Source organism: Copadichromis virginalis, linkage group LG5, assembly GCF_057382275.1.
Source record: "Copadichromis virginalis isolate Kocher_CV1m ecotype Utaka linkage group LG5, C_Virginalis_male_GT1.1, whole genome shotgun sequence".
In the NCBI taxonomy this organism is placed as follows: Eukaryota; Metazoa; Chordata; class Actinopteri; order Cichliformes; family Cichlidae; genus Copadichromis; species Copadichromis virginalis.
In genome coordinates this window covers 12,153,052-12,176,270 of record NC_140622.1, presented here as the reverse complement: position 1 = coordinate 12,176,270, position 23,219 = coordinate 12,153,052, and the positions used below count along the sequence as shown (strand labels likewise).

General features: G+C 42.7%; 2 protein-coding genes across 2 annotated transcripts; one reads left to right on the top strand and one right to left on the bottom strand.

Annotated features, from left to right (window-relative positions):
* Positions 1 to 908: 908 nt before the first annotated feature.
* On the bottom strand, positions 909 to 6,560 carry LOC146708999 (uncharacterized). The gene is made up of 4 exons (XM_085455950.1): positions 6,358 to 6,560; positions 5,915 to 6,088; positions 3,281 to 4,448; positions 909 to 2,159 (listed from the first exon to the last, which is right to left on the bottom strand). The coding sequence occupies exons 3-4, from the start codon at positions 4,325 to 4,327 to the stop codon at positions 1,779 to 1,781; spliced, it is 1,428 nt and encodes a 475-aa protein (XP_085312076.1). The 5' UTR covers positions 4,328 to 4,448; positions 5,915 to 6,088; positions 6,358 to 6,560; the 3' UTR covers positions 909 to 1,778.
* Positions 6,561 to 8,397: 1,837 nt separating this feature from the next.
* LOC146708998 (dysbindin) lies at positions 8,398 to 22,679 on the top strand. Its single transcript, XM_085455948.1, has 4 exons — positions 8,398 to 8,709; positions 21,605 to 21,757; positions 21,848 to 21,991; positions 22,066 to 22,679. Exons 1-4 carry the CDS (start codon positions 8,667 to 8,669, stop codon positions 22,320 to 22,322), a joined length of 597 nt encoding a protein of 198 aa, XP_085312074.1. The 5' UTR covers positions 8,398 to 8,666; the 3' UTR covers positions 22,323 to 22,679.
* Positions 22,680 to 23,219: the final 540 nt, after the last annotated feature.

The window sequence follows — 23,219 nt, the reverse complement described above, 5'->3', positions numbered from 1 at the left end:
TGTGGTAATTTAATTAAAACAGACTTTACAGCTCATAAAACTGTAAATCTTCCTCTTGAAGCCGCTCACCATCGTTTTTGGATGAACCTGTGTTTAGATGAGAGAAATGAAGGCAGTGAGGTAATGCCAGTGGGATAGATTCATAAACATTGCAGTTGTTCAGAGATTTGCCAAAATATTAAACCCACTCGCAGGTGAAGTAAAAAGCATTTAACTGTGTTTTCATAATGAAATGTTCTGCTGGGAATCGTGTGAACGTGCCACCCACCTGAACGTTGTCGCAGGCCTCACTCAGCAGGACAAATCACTCAGGAAAACGCTTAAGCATCACAGCAGATTCCCTAGATCCCAGTCTGGTTGAGCATCAGTGGGCTGACCTGGAACAAGGCTGGTCAATGAAGGCTCTGACTGCTAACCTGTTCAATCCACACGACCTGCTACGAAATCCAACATCACTCCTCCATCTGCTCTATCCACACTTTGTCTGGTGTCAGAGCAGAGCTGCAGCCGGACTGTATATTTTATCGCATTAAGAAAGTCTAACCAAGATTTCCTTTTTTTTTTTTTTTCCTCAAACATTTTCTCAGCAGAAGTATTATTCGCATGTTTGGCTTGTAAACGCCTCCTCTGTAAGTACTGAATGGGCTGCACAGTTAACACATGGAATATTTATTTCTTCAGCTTTGCTTCACCTACAGCACCTTGTGTCCAATAACTCTGCCATTATTATTATTAACTCTACATTTAAAGATCATCCTATTCACTTAAAATGAACTGTTAGGCGAGCCGTGTACACGCACACTTTCCAGTCTTTTTCATGCCCACTCTTAACAGTGGGACACATTCAAAAAGGAACATCAGTACAAAAAAGAAAGCACAGCATATGCACAATACAATATATCCAGGCATTTAAAAAAAAGGCATTTATACCGACATCACCGAGAAGCTTTGTGCCTCTAACGTAGCATATTACACTCACACATCACAGCCCACGCTTTTAAAAGCACAGGTTAGACCTGTTATCGAAGAAATAGAGGTAGAAGCGTAAAATGAAATCCTTCTCATGTAGCGAAAAAAATCCCGTTCGTTGTAAATCTGAAATTGTCAAATTGGTTAAAGTATCCAGTTTCCAATTCGGAGCGAAGTTTCCTTTTGTGATCACAAAGAACTCTTACATAATACCAGGCAGGAAAGAGAGAAACTATCATGAGCAGCGAAGACCTGAGGGAGTATTTTTTTGTGCTTTTCAAGGAACGTGGGCTGATTTAGTCAGAACTGCTAGAAATAATAATATGAACACTTACATCAGAGCCAAAAACTCAAACACGCTGTCCTTTGAACTAACAGGGTTTCCCTCAAACGCATTGTTACTGAAGCGGTTTTATGTGGCAACACAAATTTTACACTTTGGTTCTACATTTCAAAAAGAAAACGTGTCACATAGCCTGAGTTCTTGCGTATAAGATCTGAATTATGTGCTGCTGCAGACTTTGTGTAGGCTTACAGCAGATGCAATGTCGAGCTCTGACACGATTCATGTTGTCAGCGTGTGATCCCTGACTAACCTTGACAAATACAGCATGTGTTATCACACCTCCGGGGGATCCTGAGAGTTAATCTTTCCTCTTTAAGCGGTTCCTCCTTAGATACAATCATCATACCGACAGTCAAGCACAGAAATATGATTCAGGAGGTAGAATGACAGTAAATACAGGCTGATTAGAAAAGAGCTGAAAAGCAACCAGCTAGCTCCCTGCAAATGAAACAGCCACTGTTCACTACATGCAATTAGTTCCTGGACCTCTCAGCTCAGGGGCTGAGAAGTGCCTCCTGCGGACCGCCTCTGCACCCCTCTTCGGCTCCAGTGCTTGTTCCCCTGGCCTTGTGGGAAGCAGTGTGCTCGGGCCAGATTGTGGATGTGTTGCTTTTAGGGGCTCACACCCTTCCTCTTCTAACTTCTCGGGTGAGGTTTTTGGCTCCGATGTGGCTGGCTGTGGAGCCTGGGGAGCTAATACAGGTGTGAGAGCCAGGCAGACATCCCCTACGCTGAGCTGGTGGCACTGCAGGCCGCAGATGCGGGCAGTCCTCTGAGGGCTGCAGGAAGACCAGCCGCGCCCACGCACGAAGAACGGGTACTCCACATACACATCCACCAGCTCCTGCAGGAGGCAGACAGATGCATACAGAGGAAGCTGTGAGACAAGCACGGCTTAGACGTTTGCTCACTAGAGGGTGGTGTTGTTCCATTATGGTGGATCTATTCATAGTTCATGTAACAGCAAGGAGATAGAATTAACAGTACACATGGATTTCAGGTTTTTATGCATACAAAAATTCACTTGTTACACCATCAGGTTTAAAAGCAAGAATATACTGATTGAATTTTCTGCAGGTAAGTACACACCTTTTAATTGACCCAATTATAGATTTTTCTTCATCTTGTGCTAAACATTGCAGAACCTAAAGAAAAAATGGCTTTCAGGCATGAGGCAGATCTTACTGGATATCTTCTTTTCTTAACTGCCAACAAACTCAGATCATTTCCCTGTTTGCAGCACTCTCCTTTGGCCTTAAAATTACTACTGAAGGCGGCCACAAAAATAGCAACAGACATACAGCTCCATCTTATAAAAAAGCTGCTTTATTTCCCAAAACAGCTGGCTGCTGCAGTGTTTTGCAGAAGACACAGATACAGGAAGTGCAAATGCTCCTGACTATTTTCAGCTTCAGATTAATACAAGCTTTCTATGCTAGTATTTTTCACAGCCTGTAGTATTTTATTGCAAATCCCACAGCGCACTCAAGGTGTTGCTAACAGTTTTCTTGGCGATAATGGAGCGCCATGGCATGGAGGATAAGCTTGGGATGCACATGCATTACACCTTTAATTCAAGCTATTCATGCATTTGAATTTGCCATTTAAAAATTTCACTAAGTTCAGTTATTATCTTTTATGTACGTGAGTGTGTTTAGGAAGACAGTGATGCATGTAACCAGGTAACACAGGAATGTACTCTAATGTATGTCTGGTGTAAGGATAGCAGCTGTTCTGGATTGTAAATACCATTAGGTCTGAGAATAGCGGCTAAAAAGCATCATAAATACCATAAAAAATAAAATAATGGTTTAGAGCTTTTGAGCAGAAGTCAATAAATTAATGTTTTTTACACCATCTAACCACGAGATCCAGATGCTCTTTTTGGTGGGAATACTACGTTAAAAGAATAGTAACAATAATGTGTGCTATGAATATTAACACCACAGTGGGAATTTCTTTCACCTGGCTCTGCTGGTCATGAAGCATGATGAGGAGGCGGGAGATTGAGGACGAGGAAGTTGAAGGGGAGATACTCTGCACCGTGCAGCAGCTCAGGCGCAGGTCTGGACAGGCCAGTGAGCCAAGCAGGAAGTCTTCAGTTTGCAGGTGCTCTACCCTCCTCAGCCGCCCATCCCTGAGCTCAATCAGAGAACCGGCCACAAAGTGAGGGAGGAGCCAGGGGAAACTGTTAGGAGAGGCGGTGGAGGAGGAAACATGCTCAGAGGAGGGCCTCGTGGAAGCGTCCTCCTTCGTGAAGCCGCCAGCGCTTTTGGAGTTGTTTGGGGAAACTTGCATGACGGAATGTCCTGAAATAGAGGCAGCCTTTGTTGATCTGTGCGACAAATCAGGTCGAAGTTTGGGGTTCTCACGGGGAGAGTGAGGTAGGCTTGTGCTCAAAGGTGAAGTACTTGCCCTTTCGACCCTGGGAAAATACTCTGTTTTTCTCTCTCCTCTCCTCATGTATGGACCTTTATGCCTGCTGTAGGTCTGCCTCTCTGCGCTCAAACTCTTCTCTCTTGAAGTCTTGTGCTTCTCCCAGCTGTACGCTCCACTCGCTCTGTGGAAACCCTCCAGGGAGACAGCGTTGAATCTGGAAGGATAGTACGGATGGCCTGGGTGGAGTGCAGGTGTGCCAGATATGTGGCTTTGGTGCTGATAGTGGTTAGGAAAGTCCCATCCAGGGTGCAAGGGGTTGAACTCTCTCCACTCTGCCCAGCCATGATGCTCCCTGAATGCAGAAAGAATCTGCGGTTTGGACCTGTTAGGTGTGGGTGTGTGCATCCAGGGCTGGTACAGGGCAGTAACCCGTCTCGGCACGGGCTGGAATGGGCCAGTGTGCTTTGTGGTGAGTTCGGTGTGGCTCTTGTAAGGGTATGGCGCCTTAAAGTTTGCAGCATCGCACTGCTGTTGCTGCTGCTGCTGAAGTGGCGAGCTTGGTCTTTGGTCCCTCTTCTTGAGCGGGAGGCTGTCCCTACCCGGGACCAGAGCCGAGTTTGTTGTGAAGCTCATGGGCTCGAGCTGATCGTCACTCACACCGACACTCCCGAAGAACTACAGGTGGCGTTGTGATCATGTGACACGGGCTCCATTAGTCTCTTGGCAACTGTCGCCGATCCAAGGTCGCCACAATCTGAACAGCAGGAGAAACAGTTACTAATGCACTTCATATCCCCACAGACAAGTTGTCAAGCTGGAGAAAATAACTGAATTTGCCTTCGTAGAGTCTCTCTTACTCTGGTGTTTCCCCTGTCTCTGAAAAATTCACAGAACTTTCCCTCTCTCCCCTCCCGCAAAAGTACAACATGGTGAGATCAGTGCCTGTGAATATCCTTCCACATCTGAACAAAAACTCCTCCATCAGCTTCAAATTACAGCTTTCCAACCACCAATTGCCATATTGACAGGGCTAAGTTTGATGGACACCTACCAGCTCCTTTGTAAAAAAAAAAAAAAAAAAAAGAAAGAAAAAGTTACTATGGTTACAAAGTGCTGTACACTGTGCTTGGTGGAGGCATGAGTGTAGCGGAGACGAGGCAGAGCAAAATGTTAGTGGTGGGTGTAAACTCAGGGGTTAGATTTTATCAGTAACACAGTAAACTTTGAGGTTAATAAGGTCGGTCAACAATGATGAGGAAAATATGTGTGTTAAGTGACTAAATGTGAGAGGGATGTTAAACACACAGACCAAGCTTGCATGTTTCTCATAATGAAGAGAACCCCCTCCAGCACCTACAGAAACCCTATCATCCTTCTTACGTGCATGCACAGTTGTGAGTCAGCTCACTGAGGTGGGCTAAATATAAGCAGTCTGTGGCCAGACACACACCAGTTTCAAGACGCTGCAGACATGCTCTTTCATATATATATATATATATATATGCATAAAGTGATGCAGGGAGGTAAAGGACAGCAGAGGACTTTTACAGCCTGCCAATGCAAAGCTCATCTCATTATGTCATCATCAAAGCTGAGCGCCGCCGCTGAAAGAACTTCTTTCACTCATCTTGACAGTCACGTCTCTGACATAAAGCTGCTTCTCTGTTATGTGTGCGCGTATCTGTGTGCGCGTGTGGTATCAGACGACACCCACACAGCGACATTCCTGTGCGAGCACCCGGCGTTATATCAGGACGCATAAATAGGTAACTATTTGTCAGCTAAACGCTTGCAGTGTGAATGTAAATTAATTCAAATGGAATCGAGGTGTGGGCCACTCACTCACAGTGACCTACACAGGTACAATCAGATCGTGCGTCCGACAGGCCTGCTCATGACAGTTTCTCCATGCTCAGTGACCATATGAGGCGATCGTGATCACTACAGGTTGCTAATCTATGGAAATGAAATGTATACACAGCAGCATTTAGTGTGTTTGATGCCTTTATGGTCGAGATAATCTGCGCCGAGGTCAGTACTGTTTGCATATCAGTAGTGGCAATATTGCGCTTAGTTTGCTCGATGCTTTCTTTCTGTGAAACTGAATATAATCAGGTTTAACCTCTGTAACCAGTTCAAGCAAAGAGTTTCTCAGACATGCATTCAGAGCACAAAATCATCTCCTTCAAAAAAAAGATTATCTAAGGATGATACACTTACTTGCATGTTTTTCCATTCATCCATTTGTGTCTGCCTGTGCATCCATCTTCACAGAGAATATCCATCCATGTTCAGGTCCAACAGGAGCGCCGACTTTCCACAAACACACACGCACACACACACACACACACACTCACGCACACACACCTGTCTGTCTTGTGTCGTCCTCGCAGGCTGGGGGAGGAAAAAAGCCAAACGGAGCAGAGTGAACAGAGGCATCCAGACAAGCTCAACAGACTGTCTATTAGACACACACTCCTCTCTTCTTTCTCCTCTCTTCTTTTCTCTTCTCCCCCCTCTCTCTCTCTCTCTTCCCTCCTACTCGCTTTTACATTTTACACTCCCACTCTGCTCAGCCAGTCAGTCAGCCCTTAACCTTTCTCAGACTGATTTCATGCCTCTCCCTCCCTCTCTCTCAGTCTCTCACACCTGAACTTGCTCACCCTGTGTTTGCTGCCGAGTGGCACTTTTAGCTTCTCTTCCATTTGTAATCATCCTTCCTCTCCATGTTCCACGCGCTCCCTCTCCCTCACTCTGTGGCTCGCTCTCTGTCTCCCTCTCTCTCTGTTGTTGGGTGTATAATTAGAAATGAGACTGCTGTGCAACTCCTCAGCTGATGGTAGGCGTATGACTGCCTGATGGCTTTGGCGCTTTGCCTGGTGGAGTGAGGGCGGGAAACCATAGCTTTAGCCTGGGCATGCTCACACACACACACACACACACACACACACACACACACACACACACACACACACACACACACACACACACATGCACATACAAGCAAATACGACAAAAAAGAGCCCACAAAACAGAAATCTGAGAACACAAAGTCTTGCCTTGCTGTTAATTCTTCCTGTTTCTCACTTCCTGTTCTTTTTTTATCTTGACTAAAGTATTCAGAGATTCAGCCTTAAGCACACATGCTAACCCTCTGGAAAACAGTATCATAACAGTTGGTTGTCGTGTGGGAAACATTCTGCTTTCTCATCTGACTTTAAAACACAAGAAAGAGGACACGGCTTTTGATGTACGGCTGCCTCAGCAACACAGCAGCCTGGGTCCCAGCTACTGATTGTATTTTATTTTTTTGCAGGGCCTCAGCAGGTGAACCCCCAGTCATGGGAAAGCCTACGCGTAATTCAGTTTGTGGTGAAGAGGATTTCTTACTTTGAGTCACATCATGCTTCCTCTGCCCACTCTCGCTTTCTGTATCTGCCTCTCTTTTGATTTTTCTTCTTCTTTTTTTTTGTAATCCACTGGTGTACGCACATACGCACACACAAAGAGAAAGTTCACAGCATGTTAAGCGATTGCATTGCATACCTTTGCCACAACCAGCATATTCAGGCTAAACCACCACAACCACTGACATTTAGAAAAGAAATGTTTTTATTGATAGAAATCGCCAATGACTCCCACTACTTCCCAACTGCTACATCTACAGCTTGTATTTACAGTTTCAGTTTAGCGCTTGGCACAGACACCAAGTGTGACTTTCAGTAGTGAAAGTTTCCATGCTTGTGCACAGGGAGTTAGAGGTTTGCAGTTTTCACAAATGTCATGCCTTTGCACGATTCACGCATGACTGAAATATCTTTTTTTGTTTTTGTTTAAATATATCTGTTTGTTATCTACCTATGCAGACCAGACATATGTTTATATATTTTTTCTTTTGATAATGTTCTCGTTTGTTTGTTTGCTTTCTGTGGATGATCAGCAAGTCGGCTTCTATTGTGCTGATTCTTGTTGTACAGATTCTTGCAATGACTCACATCGGTATCTTTTCCTGCTTGCATCTGAAACCAGACACTGTTTAAAAGCCACTTTCAAGTGCGATGCTGTGTTTTGGAAAAAAAAGAGAGGGGGGGGGGGGGGGGAGGCAGTGATGTAATGCTGCTCGAAGCCTCTGCATGCAAATATTGTATAATCAGCAAGTCCTGCTTAGAGAACATGGAACTGACGCCTCTTGGCCACTAGACGGTGCTCAGGACACACAAACGATCAGACATAGTGCTGGGTGATGGTTTTCTCTCACACTGCTACCTGTCCTTTTTTTGCCACTTGAAAACTATAATTATTATTATCATCACCATTCTTCTTTTTATTATTATCATCCTCATAATTATCATCATTATTAAGTTTAAAAAGTATTACTGATAGAGAACAAAATATTCTTTCTAAAGCGTTGAATTTGTCCATAAAAACAGTTATTAAGGAACTTTTTGTAACTCTCCCTCTGACTCTTAAGGTGAAGCAGTCAGGTTTAAATAAATAAATAAAATAAAATAAAAGCGCGACAGGGAACAAGAGGCAGACAGGGAGGAGGCGAGGGGGAGGGAGGGGGTGTAAGAGGACCAAAAATAACAAAAGGCATGAGCCTGTCTCTCCTCGGTATTTTCCACTCCGTTACATAAAAATCCCTCCTTCCCGCTTCTCAATAAGCCTCCTCGCTCTCTCCGTCTCTGCCAGCTCCTCCTTCCGCCCTGTCATTGGTCAGCTGGTCGTCCTAACAAAGCCGCTGTCTTGATCTCGTCCAAGTGGTTCTCAGAGTCCACTGGGGGAGGAAGGAGGAAGTGAGCGGCAGGGTGGCAGCAGTCCCGCATCAGTCACTTCGGAGCAGTCTGAGTGAGAACTGAAGAGGTGGGAGATGCTCCCCTGGCTCTGTGCTGAACTGTCACAAGGCTGACCAGCCACCGCATACCCGTCATCCTCAGCGCCTCAACCTGTTTCTGACAACTTTCCAGTTAACATGAGCTCCTCGTCAGCCAACCTGCACAACAAACGCCTACCCTGTAAGTGCTTTTATTATTTATTCTCTTATTCTTTGCAGAACATCAGCTTTCAGGTCAGGTGGTAATATTTTGACCAGAGGTTTGCTCCAGTAACACGTTTTTTTTTATTTTTAGATACAAAAATGCAGGGCATGAGAGAAAAAAGGGTTCCTCTCCATATTTGGTAGGCTTGCTTGTCTCTTGTGCTTTTCCCAGATTTGTTGGTTATGTGATGTGCCGCCAGGTCTTTAAAAGTCCATCTTTTAATCTAGATTTGTAAATAAGAAATTAAAGTATCATCATAAATTGATTTAGAGCTCTCTTACCATTGTGTGTGTGTGTGTGTGTGTGTGTGTGTGTGTGTGTGTGTGTGTGTGTGTGTGTGTGTGTGTGTGTGAGATATAATAGGAAAGCTTGTGGGATAGGTCTGGCTATGGGTTAAGTATCTGCTGTTGTGATGCTGTCCGAAGTGACTTGTCCAAGTGCTGTGCCAGCCAAAAATCAGTCAGGAATGTTGAATCATCACCCTGAGTAATGGTCCACTAATACCAAAAGAATAGGTCGCACTCTCTATGCACAAGAACAGGGATGCATTCCCACACACAAACACACACACACACACACACACACACTGAGGCAGCCTTGGATTGGGGCCACCACACAGCCCCGGACAAAGATCTCTTATTTCTAATGGGATTGCGCCTGCAGATCTCATCAGAGTTGACTCACTGCCACAGAGTCTGCAGCTTGTTTCACGGACACACCAACCCAGATAGGATCCGAAATTGAATTAGTCCCAAAGAGATCAGTGATTTCACGAGGCTAAAAAGGATCAGGGCCGTAACTCCAGAGAAGACGTCTCCCATCTGTTGCTCTGACCCGGCCCCGCTTTATCACATTCTGATTTTTCTTTTTCTTTTTTTTTTGTGGGTTGTGCTGTGAAGTGAGGGATTGACCAGCTGTTGAGAGCATGCTGCAGACAGAAATGTGGAGGCTGAAAAAGGAAATTGTTTCTATACTCCATGTTTCATAGCTCGGTCCCCTTGGGCACGACCCAGATAAGATGGAGGAGGTTGATGCTCTTTAATAAGCAAATTAGAGGAGTAAAAACGAAATCCTTATCATGTACTGTGTGTTTCATTAATTGTTTACTCTCTGAGGGATTCAAACAGTACGCACACCTGTCTCTGCTTTGCTGCCCTGCTATCTAATGGAGCTTAGCATCTAAGCTAGAAGGGAAAGTGGCACTACACTGAACAACCTCTATTATGCAGAAAATTGTTGACAGCTACAATTAAATGTTTACGTATGAGAGCACTGTTGAATATCACGTATATGGCTGGGGATGCTAACCTGCCTAGAGTGATGGAATTGAGATTGGGACATGTTTACACATCTCTGTGATAGCGTTTCATAATGACCAGCTGGTGAGTCTATAGGGAAATGCTCTCTGTCTATTCCAGTGTAGTAGCAGAACTCACTGACACACTTTATAGCCGTGGCCCTAGAATCACCTTATTTCACACTTCAGAATCTATGTCCACATAAATGGGTTTAATAATAACTTTCTGCTGGCTGCTCTCGTAGGTCACTGGGACCAAACTGACTTGAGTTTGGTTTAATTATTGCTTAAGTCTGGATCGCACTGATAAATCGAGGCTAATGCACCAATAAGAGCGTTTCCTTTTTTCAAGATTCAGACGCTACAAAGCGAGGCACTCGTAATACCGTGTTATTATTCTCAAATAAGACTCATTGCTCACTAATAGGGCTGCCACAAACGATTATTTTGATAGTCGACTAGTCACCGATTATTTTTGCGATTAGTCGACTAATCAGATCATCATCCATTGGACGCAAAACTACAGCTTATTGCACCAGCAGCATCTGCTCTTATATAACTATCATTAGCTTACAGCTTTAAGTGTTTAAGGTCTGTGCTAACTAAAAATAAAGACAAGATGATAGTTTATTAAATTTTAATGAAATTTGCGGATTGTTTCGGTGAAGTTTAATAAACTCCTTGCTATCTAAAATATAACAGGACACTGGAGTATATTCTGGAGCATCTCACACTTCTGATAATCAGCTGTCTGCTTGACGCTTGACGTTTATTCAGCTGTGTAAAAACTATAACTTTAATCTCAGACAAACTGATTTACTCAGGAACAAATAAAATACTAAAAAAAGCCAAACAATAACATTTTAAGTTATCTAAGTGACTCATATATATTTAACCTGAGTAGCGAAAGACGGCGGTGGGTTTGAAAACGATTTGCGGGGAGTCCGGTGTTCTCACGGCGCTAGTGAGCCTAGCCCCCGGCTCCCTAACGAGCTAGTGGGTAACAGATGTCTCCGAAAACGTCGGAGCGCTTTTGAAAATATGTGGTGTCCTGATAAACTGAGCAGATATTTGAGGTTTACACAGCTACATTCTCGCCTGAAAATATGTTAAACGTTTATTTTGTGACCCAGAAAGAATAATAAGAGTAACATTAAAACTAACCAGCTGCCGCCATTGTTGGAAACTGCGCTGGGCCGCGCTATGAATTCTGGGACACAGCTGCTTCTTCTTCTTCTTCGGGGTTTAACGGTAGCTGACATCCTTGTACATGCAATGCTGCCATCTTCTGTTTCAGTCCGTTATTACACTCTTAAATCCTGCTATTATTCCTGCGTCTTTTGTGATCTTACAAAGCTTCAAACGACGCGTCGACTATTAAATCAGTCGTCGACGATTTTGATAGTCGACGTAATCGTGACTAGTCGACAAATCGTGGCAGCCCTACTCACTAATGTGAGAAGAGCTCTCATGTTGCGAATACACTGATTATTCTGCTGCAAACAATGCTTCTTGGCATGTCGGTGCTTTAAGCTAATTGAATGTTTTTGAGTGTTAGCGCGTGATTATACAAAACACGGATGTCTGAACGGTTCCCATTAATTTAGCGTAAGCCCCGTAGCCCTGAGGATACAGACCAGCGCCGTTAATTAGTTCTCCAACAAATCCATCTCCTTACTTTTCAGCTCAACAGCATTTTGTGTATCCCTCCAGGGTTCAGAGCCACTCACACAACAACAGCAACAGTTTGTCACTGAGAGAAAACAAATTCACACCAAAAGAAAATTAAAGTGGATCTGATGGCCTTTTATGGTATGAGATGGTTCTCAGAAAATATCACACAGAGAAGGTGACATTCACATCACTGCTTTGGTTCAGCCCCCAGGCCCACTGGTTAGATTAGCCAAGCTAGTTATTAGTAGTTATCAGCCCACATTCTTACATATCCATATATAAAGCTGATGTACAACTATAGAAAACATTACAGCATCAGATTATTCAGTATACAGTGCTAATTGCTTTTGGCACACTTGATCCTTTGTGCACCTTTTTGCTAGCGAGAGGCATCCTGATGTCATCCTGAGGACATTAGTTAAAAAACAAAGGGGGTGTTTTCGGTCAGCAACAAAGACTGAGCTTTCCTTAAGATGGCATGATGATACAGCTTATCTAACGAAGTTTGTTGTCGACCAGTGATTTTTTTCCGGCCGGTCTGACACTCCTGTTCAGTTTGTTCCTGTTTGCCAAACCAGACTGGTTACCATACCAGACTGAGAGATTGAACACAAAACTGAGTTTGAATTTCCCTAATGGTTTACTGTGTAATGGCCATGTTTTTGTAGTTTCCTGACATTCTATTGACTGTTTAATCCACAAATTAAGAACCACAGCATAAAATAAATGAATCGCTCAGTCCTTATCCTTGCTTTAAACACTGACTGTTTGCTAACTGCGCTGCCTCAAATGACAACATTTGCTACTGGATGTCAGCTAAGATTTTAGCATCTGAAGAATGAGATGTTTCCTCCGATAGGTGGTGGATTCCAAATTGCTGCTTTTCTTTTCTATTCACAAGGGGCCGATGGAGCCACATGTTTTGATTTGGCAGCTTTTTACACCAGATGGTGTTTCCGATGCAAACCCCCCCCCCGGGGATTTGTACCTCCTCCTGGTCTCAAACACGGGATCTTTCACGTGTTAAGTGTGTGTTAATCACTAAAATATGGTGGTGGACTCCAAATACAGAGCAAAAACACTGTGAATATTGGACTTAGTCATAGATATATAAAAAGACAAGGCACAATAGGACGACACCTCTGTGACGTGTTTCTCCCATTCCACCAAACCACAAAATTGCCATCAGACAGCGTCAGTTCTAGCGATTATTTTTCCTTTTTGGAATATGCTCTGTAAAATCCCAGCCGTTTTTGAAGCAGTCAGACAAGCCCATCTCGTATATCTCGTAACCATATTCAAAGTAGCTTGAATCATCTTTTCTTCCCAGTCTGTTGCTTAAACTTGAGCAGATCCTCCTGACCATGTCCGTACGCCTAAATGCTTTGACTTTCTGTCATGTGATTTGCTGATTAATTATTGGCATTAGTGAGCATCAGTATAGCTGTCAGTGTTGGTGTTCGGCCTCATGCCAAAGATAATCAGAGCGGTGCTGACAGTAAGGACAACAGAAGACCTCAAGTGTGATATCGCTTTCAGCTCTTCAAGTGCCATTTCTTAAATAATACTATGTAACGACAGATGAGACCTATTTAAAAAATATTTGGCTCCCAACATGTGCCCTCAGTCAGTGTCAGTGGTTCTGGACGGCAGTGGTTTTCAGGCTATCACTTCTGTGAGATGAGTGTCTGGTTCTTCCCATGTCCTGGGTAAGATTTCCCAAAGCTGGTGGGAGATGTCACCCACGGCTTGGTTGAAGTGCAGTAGACCAGGAAATCTCTCCAAAGCTGTTTCCTTTCCAGGCTCCAGATAAAGGAGCCAAAAGTTTACATGATGTAAATCAGCACTTGCGTGAATGCCTTTTGTGCAGCTTTTGTCTGCAAAGGGTTAAAGCTTAAATACTAAAATAGTGAGAAAACTTGCATGAATTCTTTAACAAGTGTGCAAAAAAGGCAATGATTGGATCCGTACAGCAGTTGGTGCTCAGTACATCAAGATAACGCCGCACTGACTTTTTTCATAGTTTATACAGAAACTGCAGGCCACCCTGTCTGAGTCTCAACAAACAGACGAGCCGTGTCTGAGAGACTGTTTGGTTTAACCAAACATTCTTACAATTCTCCCGGCTGAGATGAAAATTGCTTCAAACCTTCCTCACAAAAATGAGGAGAGGCGGTGAGACTTTACAAGAAGAAAAGAGAGTAGTGTTAAGGTGACTGAAAGAAGAAGCGTCGCTCAATGTTTTAATAAAGACAGAAAAAGAGTTCAGGATGACGATGATGATGTACCCAAAATATTTCAGAGCGTGCCTACAGATTTAATTATCAGATTTTTAAAAAGTGTCTGTTTTCTGAGCTCAGCTATGTTGCCGTGCCCTGATTCAGGCTGTTGACAGTCACTCTACATACACTTTGCCTCTAACAAGCGGAACAAACTCATTAATACTGTTTACTTCAGTGTAAGACCGTGTAATTTGCCGCTGCACTCAACAGAGATTTGTGCATTATTGACTGGTTGGGTTAAGTAATTGAACACTGTGTTGTTCATCAAGAGTGATTTTGAATAAGAGGATTTGTAAATGTTCTGGGTACATCAGTACTTTGTCATCCGCTGAAGCCCATTGTGTCGATCAGAACTCGCGGCAGTCTGCTGGTGGACGTATGGAGGGCAGTGGGTCAGGGCACTGACCTACAAACAGTCCTATTGTGGGTTTACAAAAAAGGGGAAGGAAGGAGAGGGTTAACACTGATGTCATTGTTGGTGGATGGTGCTGGACACTGTTTTGTCCTGGGATGAAGACACACTCATGCACCCAGCAGACATGCAAACACACATCAACAACACTTATAAATAATTCACTGCTCTTGCATCTGGAGTCTAATAAATGTCACTTTCTTGTAGGAGGAAAAAGAAAACCGTGTGAAAAACCCAAAATAATTTGAGAGGTAAAGCAGACACTGCACAGCCTCCGTGTTGTTGTTCTCCATTTTGGTTGTTGTTCCACTTCAGTTCAAGGCACTTTTGGAAGGAAAGTGCAATGTTTTCATAAACCGCAGCGATTCACACTTTGCTGGGACCACCAGTATGCTCTGATCAGGATAAGAAGAAGCACAACGAGATGTTTTTAATGTTAGTTGTATACTTGTGTTGTAATTTCAGACTGCTTCACTGCTCTCACTGTTAGGGTAAATCTACCTGTAGCCAGCCACTGAGTCACCATTAATTACCACAGACACTGATCCACTAATGACCAGCTCTGCACTGTGAACAACCCACTGATGCTGTTAAGATTACTGCTCTGTCGGAAGAGACTATCAGTAAAAATAACAACTAATGAGCCCAGCTATTACTTCCTGTGTCTCTTCATCTCTACAAACCGAACTCTTGCTTTAACTTACTTTTATCTACCCCTTTCCATCATATAACACATTTTTCTTTAGACAGCCCACTTCTCAGTTTTAGCCTTTCAGCCTCCCTGACCTTTTCTCCCTCTCGCTTTCTGCCTTCTTTATGTGTTTACATCCTCTGCTTCTGCTCCCTCGCTCTTTCTCTCTTGTCGCAGTCGGGAACCGGTCCATGTGAAATAAAATCTCTCTCCTCTGATAAGCTAAAGTGTGTCTGGGTGGAAAAGGCAGCCAGTCTTTAAGTGTTGCCTCAGACCAAACAAGTGTTACCTCACATCTGTCCCACGGTTTAGAAGTACATGGTCGTCACCCCTCTCGTTTGTAGATAAACTACAATTGCACAGTGTGTTTGAGGGAGGCAGAAACGGAGCCAAGAGCTGTTATTTGAATTCTTTTGCTTTTCTACTGCAGTCTGCTACTTTCATTTAAGGAGCCAGAGGGCTGAGGGTAGGTACCACCGCTAGAGCCATTTAAATGGCAATATTACAAGCTGTTTGTAAAAGGAAAACGCTTCTCAGAAAAAAAGCCTCGGCTTGGCTGAATGGAATCAATCCAAGTGTTTGGCAAACTGCTCTATAATCAAAGCAGAAGAGGAAAATGTGGTTCTCTCCTGCTTTCTGTTTAGCTGCTGTTTACTGAAACGTTGTAGCTCGTGCTGCTCCTACAACTGGATTGTCTCGGGAGGCCTGTTTCCTCTGCTCTGACCTTCCCCTGCCTGTGAGCTCACATTTTCATTTAGAACAGTGATGGGCTAATGGCAGCCTCCAGGCGACAGCGAACCCTCCTATCCCTTCATTTAGCCTCCAGATCAATGTGTTGCCTCTACTATTTGTGCAGTAAACTGCCATTACAAAGTCCTGTCCTTGAGAACATCACAGGGGAACGAGGCACGTGGCATGCAGATGCTAAATAGATACAAAGATTGACCCGATTTTCTTTTTTCTTTATGCATTTATGCACTCGCATAGTGCCCTGTTTTGTTCAGTTTGTCGAGTAGAACAAAGTAGAGCATACTCTGGATGTGTTTTGTTGAGTCTGCTTCATTAGGATATAATAACACATTTTTTTCCTCGGAAGTCTAACAAAACTTTATGCAGGTACTTGAGTCCTTACAGTTGCATCTTTTTTTCCTAGCTTTCTGATGACAGTTTTTCATTGGCTTTATAAGATGAATTAGCCTAATTTCTAAAGTGATTTCCTGTAAGTGGAATCATGTCTAAGGAGTACAGGCCCGCCCCATTCTCTTACATTGCTGCTTTTGTCTGAATTTGAATGGACTCTTTCTCCCACTGCCGCCTGAGCGGAGGATCTGAGTTTGTGTTTATGTGGGAAGCCAGAGCAGTACACGGACATGTCCAGCACGCTCCCTCTTTCTTCATCCTTCTGTCTGTTCCAGTCATTCTGCATGCCCAGCTGGTCTTGAGCCCTGGTCTATGACCTTTTCTTCCTCAAGTCCCAGGGCACTGACAGGAAGGAAGGAGGGGGGTGACTGGAAGGACAGAGGGGAGAGACATGAGGAGAGAAACAGAAAGAATGGTATACTGGACAACGATGGAGAAAGGAAAACTGAACCGAATTCTTAAAGTAATAGTATGGCTTAAAGAAAGAAATTGAGATAGAACAGGATTTTAAAAAAGCCATACAGTAAGATAGGAGGAAGGAGCAAAGAAGAGATCAAAATAGGCAGAAAAAAATCAGAAATGCCACCGAAGGATGAGAAAAGGAAATAAATGACAGTTTAATGCATGTTGCCTCATTCAGCAGCAGGAACTTCAAACATATTGTGGTACAGAGGGAGAAGTAATTAATTGATCCCGTACTGAATTTGTACGTTTCTTCATCATTTGGATCATTTGGAAATTGAAGGAATCTAAAATCACCATCAAGCATACTTGGTCTGGCGATCTATGCAAGATCTTACCACACAGGGTGATCATATTCATGAGGAAGGTGGTGGATCAAAACTACAGGAGGAGCTTGTTAATGATCTCGACTTGCTGTGTTTGCATGAAGAGAAATGCAGAGTAGAGGTGGGAACATTATGCTCTGGGGCTGTTTTTCTAATAAGGGTACAAGACAACTTCATTGTATTGAGGGGCCGATGGATGCAGCCACCTGCTATAAAATCTTGGATGAGAAGCTCTTTCTCTCAGCTAGAACACTGAAGATGGGTCTTTCAGCATGACAGTGATCCACCAAGCCAACAATTGCTAAAGACGAATCACATTAAAGTCATGTAGTGGTCTAGCCAGTCTTCAAACCTCAGTCCTGTAGAGAATCTGTGGAGGGAGCTGAAGCTTTCTTTCAGTTTCTGCAGCCAAGAAACTGAAAGAATTTGGAGAGTTTCTATAAAGGGTGTGGCTCTAATACATATTTCACTCAATGACATGCAAATTAATTTATAGCTGTTATATAATGTGTTTTGGTTTGTTTCTCTTTTTCCCCCCTAAATGTTTATGTTGATATTCTGTCTCTCTCCATTAAAATAAAACTACCATAAAAATTAGAGAACAAATAATTATTTCCTCCCGCATATGAAACTAAATACTTTGGCTTGTGAATGAATTGATGAATTAGACTTGATATGTAACCTGGACACCATGGCCATGGTTTTCTTTCGAGGATTTCCCTGTGTGAGTATTTGCAGAGGTCACTAGGTCATCTGCGGCTACCGAAGCCCACTGATCAAGGTTACCCAGCAGGAAAAAGAACCAGGAGGAGTGAAGCAAAATCAATGTGGGGATATACATCTGTAGCTAACCTTTAGCTCTCCGTGTGCCTCAGCCTTTAAGTAGAAACAATCAATGCTGTGATCAATCAGTGCTTAACAGAGTAGGAAAAAAACCTCCAGGATAGGCAGTTTGCTTAAACCTGTTGCCTGTCATGGAAAGTGAAATTTTGTCCCAGCCTCCAAAGATGCTGTTTATTTTCTGTAAGCTCTCATTATCGTTCAGCCAGCACAAATCAAGTGTTTCATCCCACATGATGTCCTCAGCCGGTCACATTAAATAAGGGTCTCTTTTTACACACACACATATCAGACAAGCAGTGCCTAATTGTGACAGACATCTTGCTTCGTCAGCTCAGCTCCCTTTGCTTTCCTTAAGGCTCTGAGGACAAAGGCATTCCTGATTGTGCAACAGTGCAGTGCGAAGAGAGCATCACAGACCCACGACCTCAAACGTCTCTATGAAGACAGAAATGCTGGAAAGGCAAAACGCTGCAAGAGTGACTGATGCGCCGATGTGAAAAAAAAAAGTTTTGAAAGCTTCAGGAAAGAGGTGTCGTGTCTGTACCAGCTGTACTAACTATAATAATAAAAATAATGCCCATACATTCTTTTTCACCTGTCCAATTCAGGGTTGCAGATCACCAGAATGATCATTATTGTTTACTGGCCCTGGATGAACTTTCCAAAGTTTAAGGAAATGATCATCATTGGGTTCTCCTTCTCACGTCAGGCTCTTGGTCAGTGGGGTTTTGGATGTTTGAACAAATTCTCACCTTCTGAAAAACATTAATAAGGCATAAAAATGTAACTGATCTCTTGATGTAAAAGTAAAAATGAGATGAATGCTCGTTCCAAACACCTGTGCTAATGTTGTTAGCTTTCTGTTGCCAGTTTGTTTAGAAATTTTTTCAGGCTGTGGAGAGTCCTTTCTTTATTTCTGGGTTCTGTGTCTACACCCACACACCGTAGGTGCTGTCAGCATCACTCTGCGGTTTGAATGGTCTTCTTCCTGTTTTCCAAAGCTGTCTGCCTGTCTGATCCCAAAGCCAAGCCCGGCCACTGTACCCAGGAGGGACTCTATCAAAGAGGGCCAGAGACGAGCTGCAGTGACAGGCTCGTGTCGTTCTGCCACCACAGATGTGACTCATGGGGGGCACTGCGCTGAGACAGCACTCCAAAGAAGGCAACCTGTTGCTGCTTTTAGGCTTGTGCTGCAGTTTGGGGATTTAAAGTGATTATGCAACAAGTCTTTATAGTTCATAATGAGGACATTTTTGGCAAAGATAGTCTCCTCACATTGCCAGAGAAAGATTTTTTTTTAAATTTTTTTTTTTTTACCCCTTTTCCTGGTAAACATCCTGAGAACATTGTCTTTCTGTTCTCCATCACTTGCCTGTGTAATTATAGAGCTGCTGTGACTGCTGATCTCAACAAAGACCAGCTAATCTTCACATTACTTCCAGTTTGGACATGGCTTGAAAGCCTCATCCAATTAGCTCAATCCCCTGCCTGCAAGTTGTAAGAGCTCCTCAAAATTCAGACACTGCTCTAATGATTACAACATACTACTATATGCACGCTGAGAGTAAGTGATGACACGTAGAACACATGCTTTCATCTTTTCTCTCTGAGTCTAGTAGGAGGAAAAGGAGTAACAATCTCATAAGTATCTGTGGCCAGGTGAAATGTTCCCCTCAGTCTTCTGTTGGCTCCAAATGCATATTTAGCATCCAAACATGTGACCGGTGTCCATCGTCTCATCCAGCTCTTTCCTGGTGTTTAGAAATGCTAAATGACTTTCATCTTAATTGCCTCTGCATTTTTTTTGTTTTGTTTTGTTTGTAGAATATCTGACTAGTGTTGTTGAATAATGGGGGTTTCCAATACCGGTTCTAAGTGAATAGCGCACTGCGCATCCACACAGTAAAAAATGTCTAACACAGCACCAGGTCTCCACCCCTGGAGTCAAGCTGCTTGGATGTGACGTCTGCTCAGCTACACAGTAAAAGCTTACAAGGAATCACGAATCCAGAGTCTTTACTAAGCATCGAACATTTTTGGTCTGTTTTTCTGTTACAGTATATAGTGTATATAGTATAGTATATAGTGATCGATTACTTAGACACAACCAAGATATCTACACGCCTCTACACGCTCATTTCAGCTTTTTTTTTTTTTTTTTTTTGTCTAATATATTTTTTCCTTCGAAGTCATGCGTTCTGATACTTACACTATTCCTTCCTTTCTTTCTTCCTTGTTTCCTTCCTTCCTTCCTTCCTTCCTTCCTTCCTTCCAGGGTTTTCGCCCCTCCTCCTCCTGACAGCTTTAGATATATTACATACTAAAAACTCTATATATAGAGAGATATAGATCTTTATACAGAAATAGATAGCTATAGTAGCAATCACTTTAACATTACATCAGGTTGGTGGGCTATGATGATAAACTGAAGCTACTTAAGGGCTTCTGCTTACATTTGACTAGTAAATATCAAGTTAATAAAGTTGATAAAGGATTTCAAATGTTCCACAGCTTGCTTCTAAACTTAGTTTGATCAAAGAGTAGGGCTGCCACTTTGATTTTTTTTTTTCTTTATAACAGAAACTGATAAAATGATATGAATCACTGCTTTAAACAGAATCTAGTTTGCTGTACTTTTAGATTTTCATTTGGCTGTAATATACGATTCATCTAAAAGAACATAAATAAAGTTTCTGCTAAAGTAGATACAGTTAGCATGCTAAAAATGGTATATAAAAAGCACATCTTTATTCAAATGAGACATGTTTGAGTATTGGACTTTGGCTCAGAGTATGTTGACTGTTTGATCCCAGGCCTCTCCACATGTATAGCAGCTCTGCCACCTTTTAGTGACTGTGTGAAGCACAAAGCTTAAACCGGTGTTGTTCTTGCACCATTAACTTAAAACAGAACTACAGACATTATACAGATTATATATGGGAGATCTATTTTGCATCATTCTTTCCTTATGAACAACATTCATACTAGTTTCACATTCTTAATTTCTTCATTTTCATGAATAAATCTTAGGTGTGTAATCTGAGACATAAAATCTTAAACAGGAGGTAATGAAAAATTCTGCTAATTTCTTCCCTTTCCAATCAGCACAGATTAATTGTATAGTTTTTTATTGTATAGTTACTTTCATTGGGGTTTCTTGTACCTTTGTAACAGATAATCTAACTATTGAAAGTTGAAAGACAGAAATCCTTCTGCTTCACAGTTCTCGTGTGGATTAATGTCTCCACCTACTGGCTACCAACATTGACCCCTGAGTACATGTATAATGGCTCTCAAGCTAAACAATCCTTAGCTTGAGATGGTCTTACTGACCACCACATGCACCATCAGAGTGAAAGAACTAGTTTGTGAACTCCACCCTGCTGTGGTGGAGGCCTCAACTGGCCCAGCCTCCAAATGACAGGTGGCTGTAGCTCAGGAGGTGGAGCTGGTCTACTAATTGGAAGGTTGGTGGTTTGAGTCTGCATGCCAAATATCTTTGGGCAAGATGCTAACCACAAGTTGCTCTCTGATTCATCCATTGAAGTATGAATGTGTATGAATGTTAGATAGAAAGCACTTCTGCATAGAAATAGTGTTTGTATCATTGTATGAATGGGCGTGTTGTATAAAGTGCTTTGAATGCTCTGGGAGAGTAGAAAAGCGCTCTATAAATCCAGGGATGCGGTGAAAACTTCAGCTGAGCTGGTGTCTGAGTTCCTCTTCTTCTCTTGTGATTGCCAGCGGAGAGCGAGCGCAGTCAGCGGCTCCCAGATGTGGACGCAGCACAGCAGCTCAAGCTGAGAGAGAGACAGCGTTTCTTTGAGGAGGTCTTCCAGCACGATGTGGACGTCTACCTTTCCTCGGCACACCTTTGTATCAAAGATTACAGAAGACGTGAGTTGAACTGTTGGTGTTTATGCATGAAAATGTGCCATATAAATGCACAATAGTATTTTCATACTGTTGTTTCTCTTCTTACTGCAGCTCCTATTGGCAGCATCTCTTCTATGGAGGTGAATGTGGACTTGTTGGATCAAATGGAGCTGATTGACATCTCTGACCAGGAGGGTTTGGATGTCTTTTTCAGTTCCGTAGGAGAAGAAGGAATGCTGACTTCCCCGCTGCCAGGTAAAGAACAGAACCTTAATAAATGCACAGCGGCACAGCTGCATCGCTAACAGTGTTTTTCTCTGACGTCCTAGGAAATAACAACCACAATGAGGAAGCAATCAGTAATGGACTGTTTCGACATGTCCTTGAAAGTCTTGACGCCAAGTCCCGCATGTCCTCCACATCTTCAAATTCTTCCTCTGACAGCCAGACCATGAATGTCAACGGGGAAGACACTCCTGTTGTTGGGTCAGACAGCGAGGAAACGCACACCAATACAGTCAAGCGCAGAGCCATGTCCGCAAAGACAGAGGAGGGGAAAAGTCCGAATTCAGCTTCGTCTTCATAGATTACACCCTCTCCTTAGTAGATCTCTGCCTGCAACACAGATGTTAACACCTGAGTGAAGAGCGGACTTTGACTTGAGTTATTGAAACAGACGTTTGGGTCTTTCTTCCATATAACTATCTTTGATCACTATTTACAACCTTCCTGTTTGATCAGTTAAGCTTAGGGTTGTTGGGACTATTAACTGTAAAGATGGAGACTTTTCTTTTTAACCTCACAGATGGCTGATTAAATTTGTACAGTATTAACACAAAGCAGGGAAGTAAAGCAATAACTGAAACAAAAATATTTGGATAAAGTATGACCTGTGTTCATTTGGTAATGTTTTTTAAAGTTCTGGTATTGAAGTCAAAACTTTGTCCTCTCACAACAAATTAAAAGTTTTAACAATAAAGGAAGAGAGAAAAAAACCTTTTGTGTGCTTGTAACTAAGTATCAAACAGTGCTTCCGTCTGGTTGTTTCGCTTCCTGGGCCTAACATTTTGTGCAAAAGTCTCGAGCCACCACTCATATTCTTTTTTTTTTTTGTTGTTCTTTGGTTTATTCATTTATTTTTTTTCACCCATTTTCAGTCCAGTCCTTGTAATAGAACATTTTCAGAGGAATGTTGTGCCTACAAATAACAGACAACTCAGCAGAGAACCAATTTTAAAACACATCTTTAGACACTTTGTTTCTATGAAAAATTTCCTATGAAAAATGCCAAACTTAATAGTTTTACAGACATAAAATTTTATTTTGACATTCCCAAATTTTGTATGTCTTGAAATGGTGTGCAATGTGTTCGTTACAAAAAACAAACAACTGGAGGAAAAATGAAGTGGCAGGCCTAAAACTCTATCTACAGCTGATGAACAGTATCAAAAGGTTGTCCTGAAGAAATATGGGGAAAAAAATC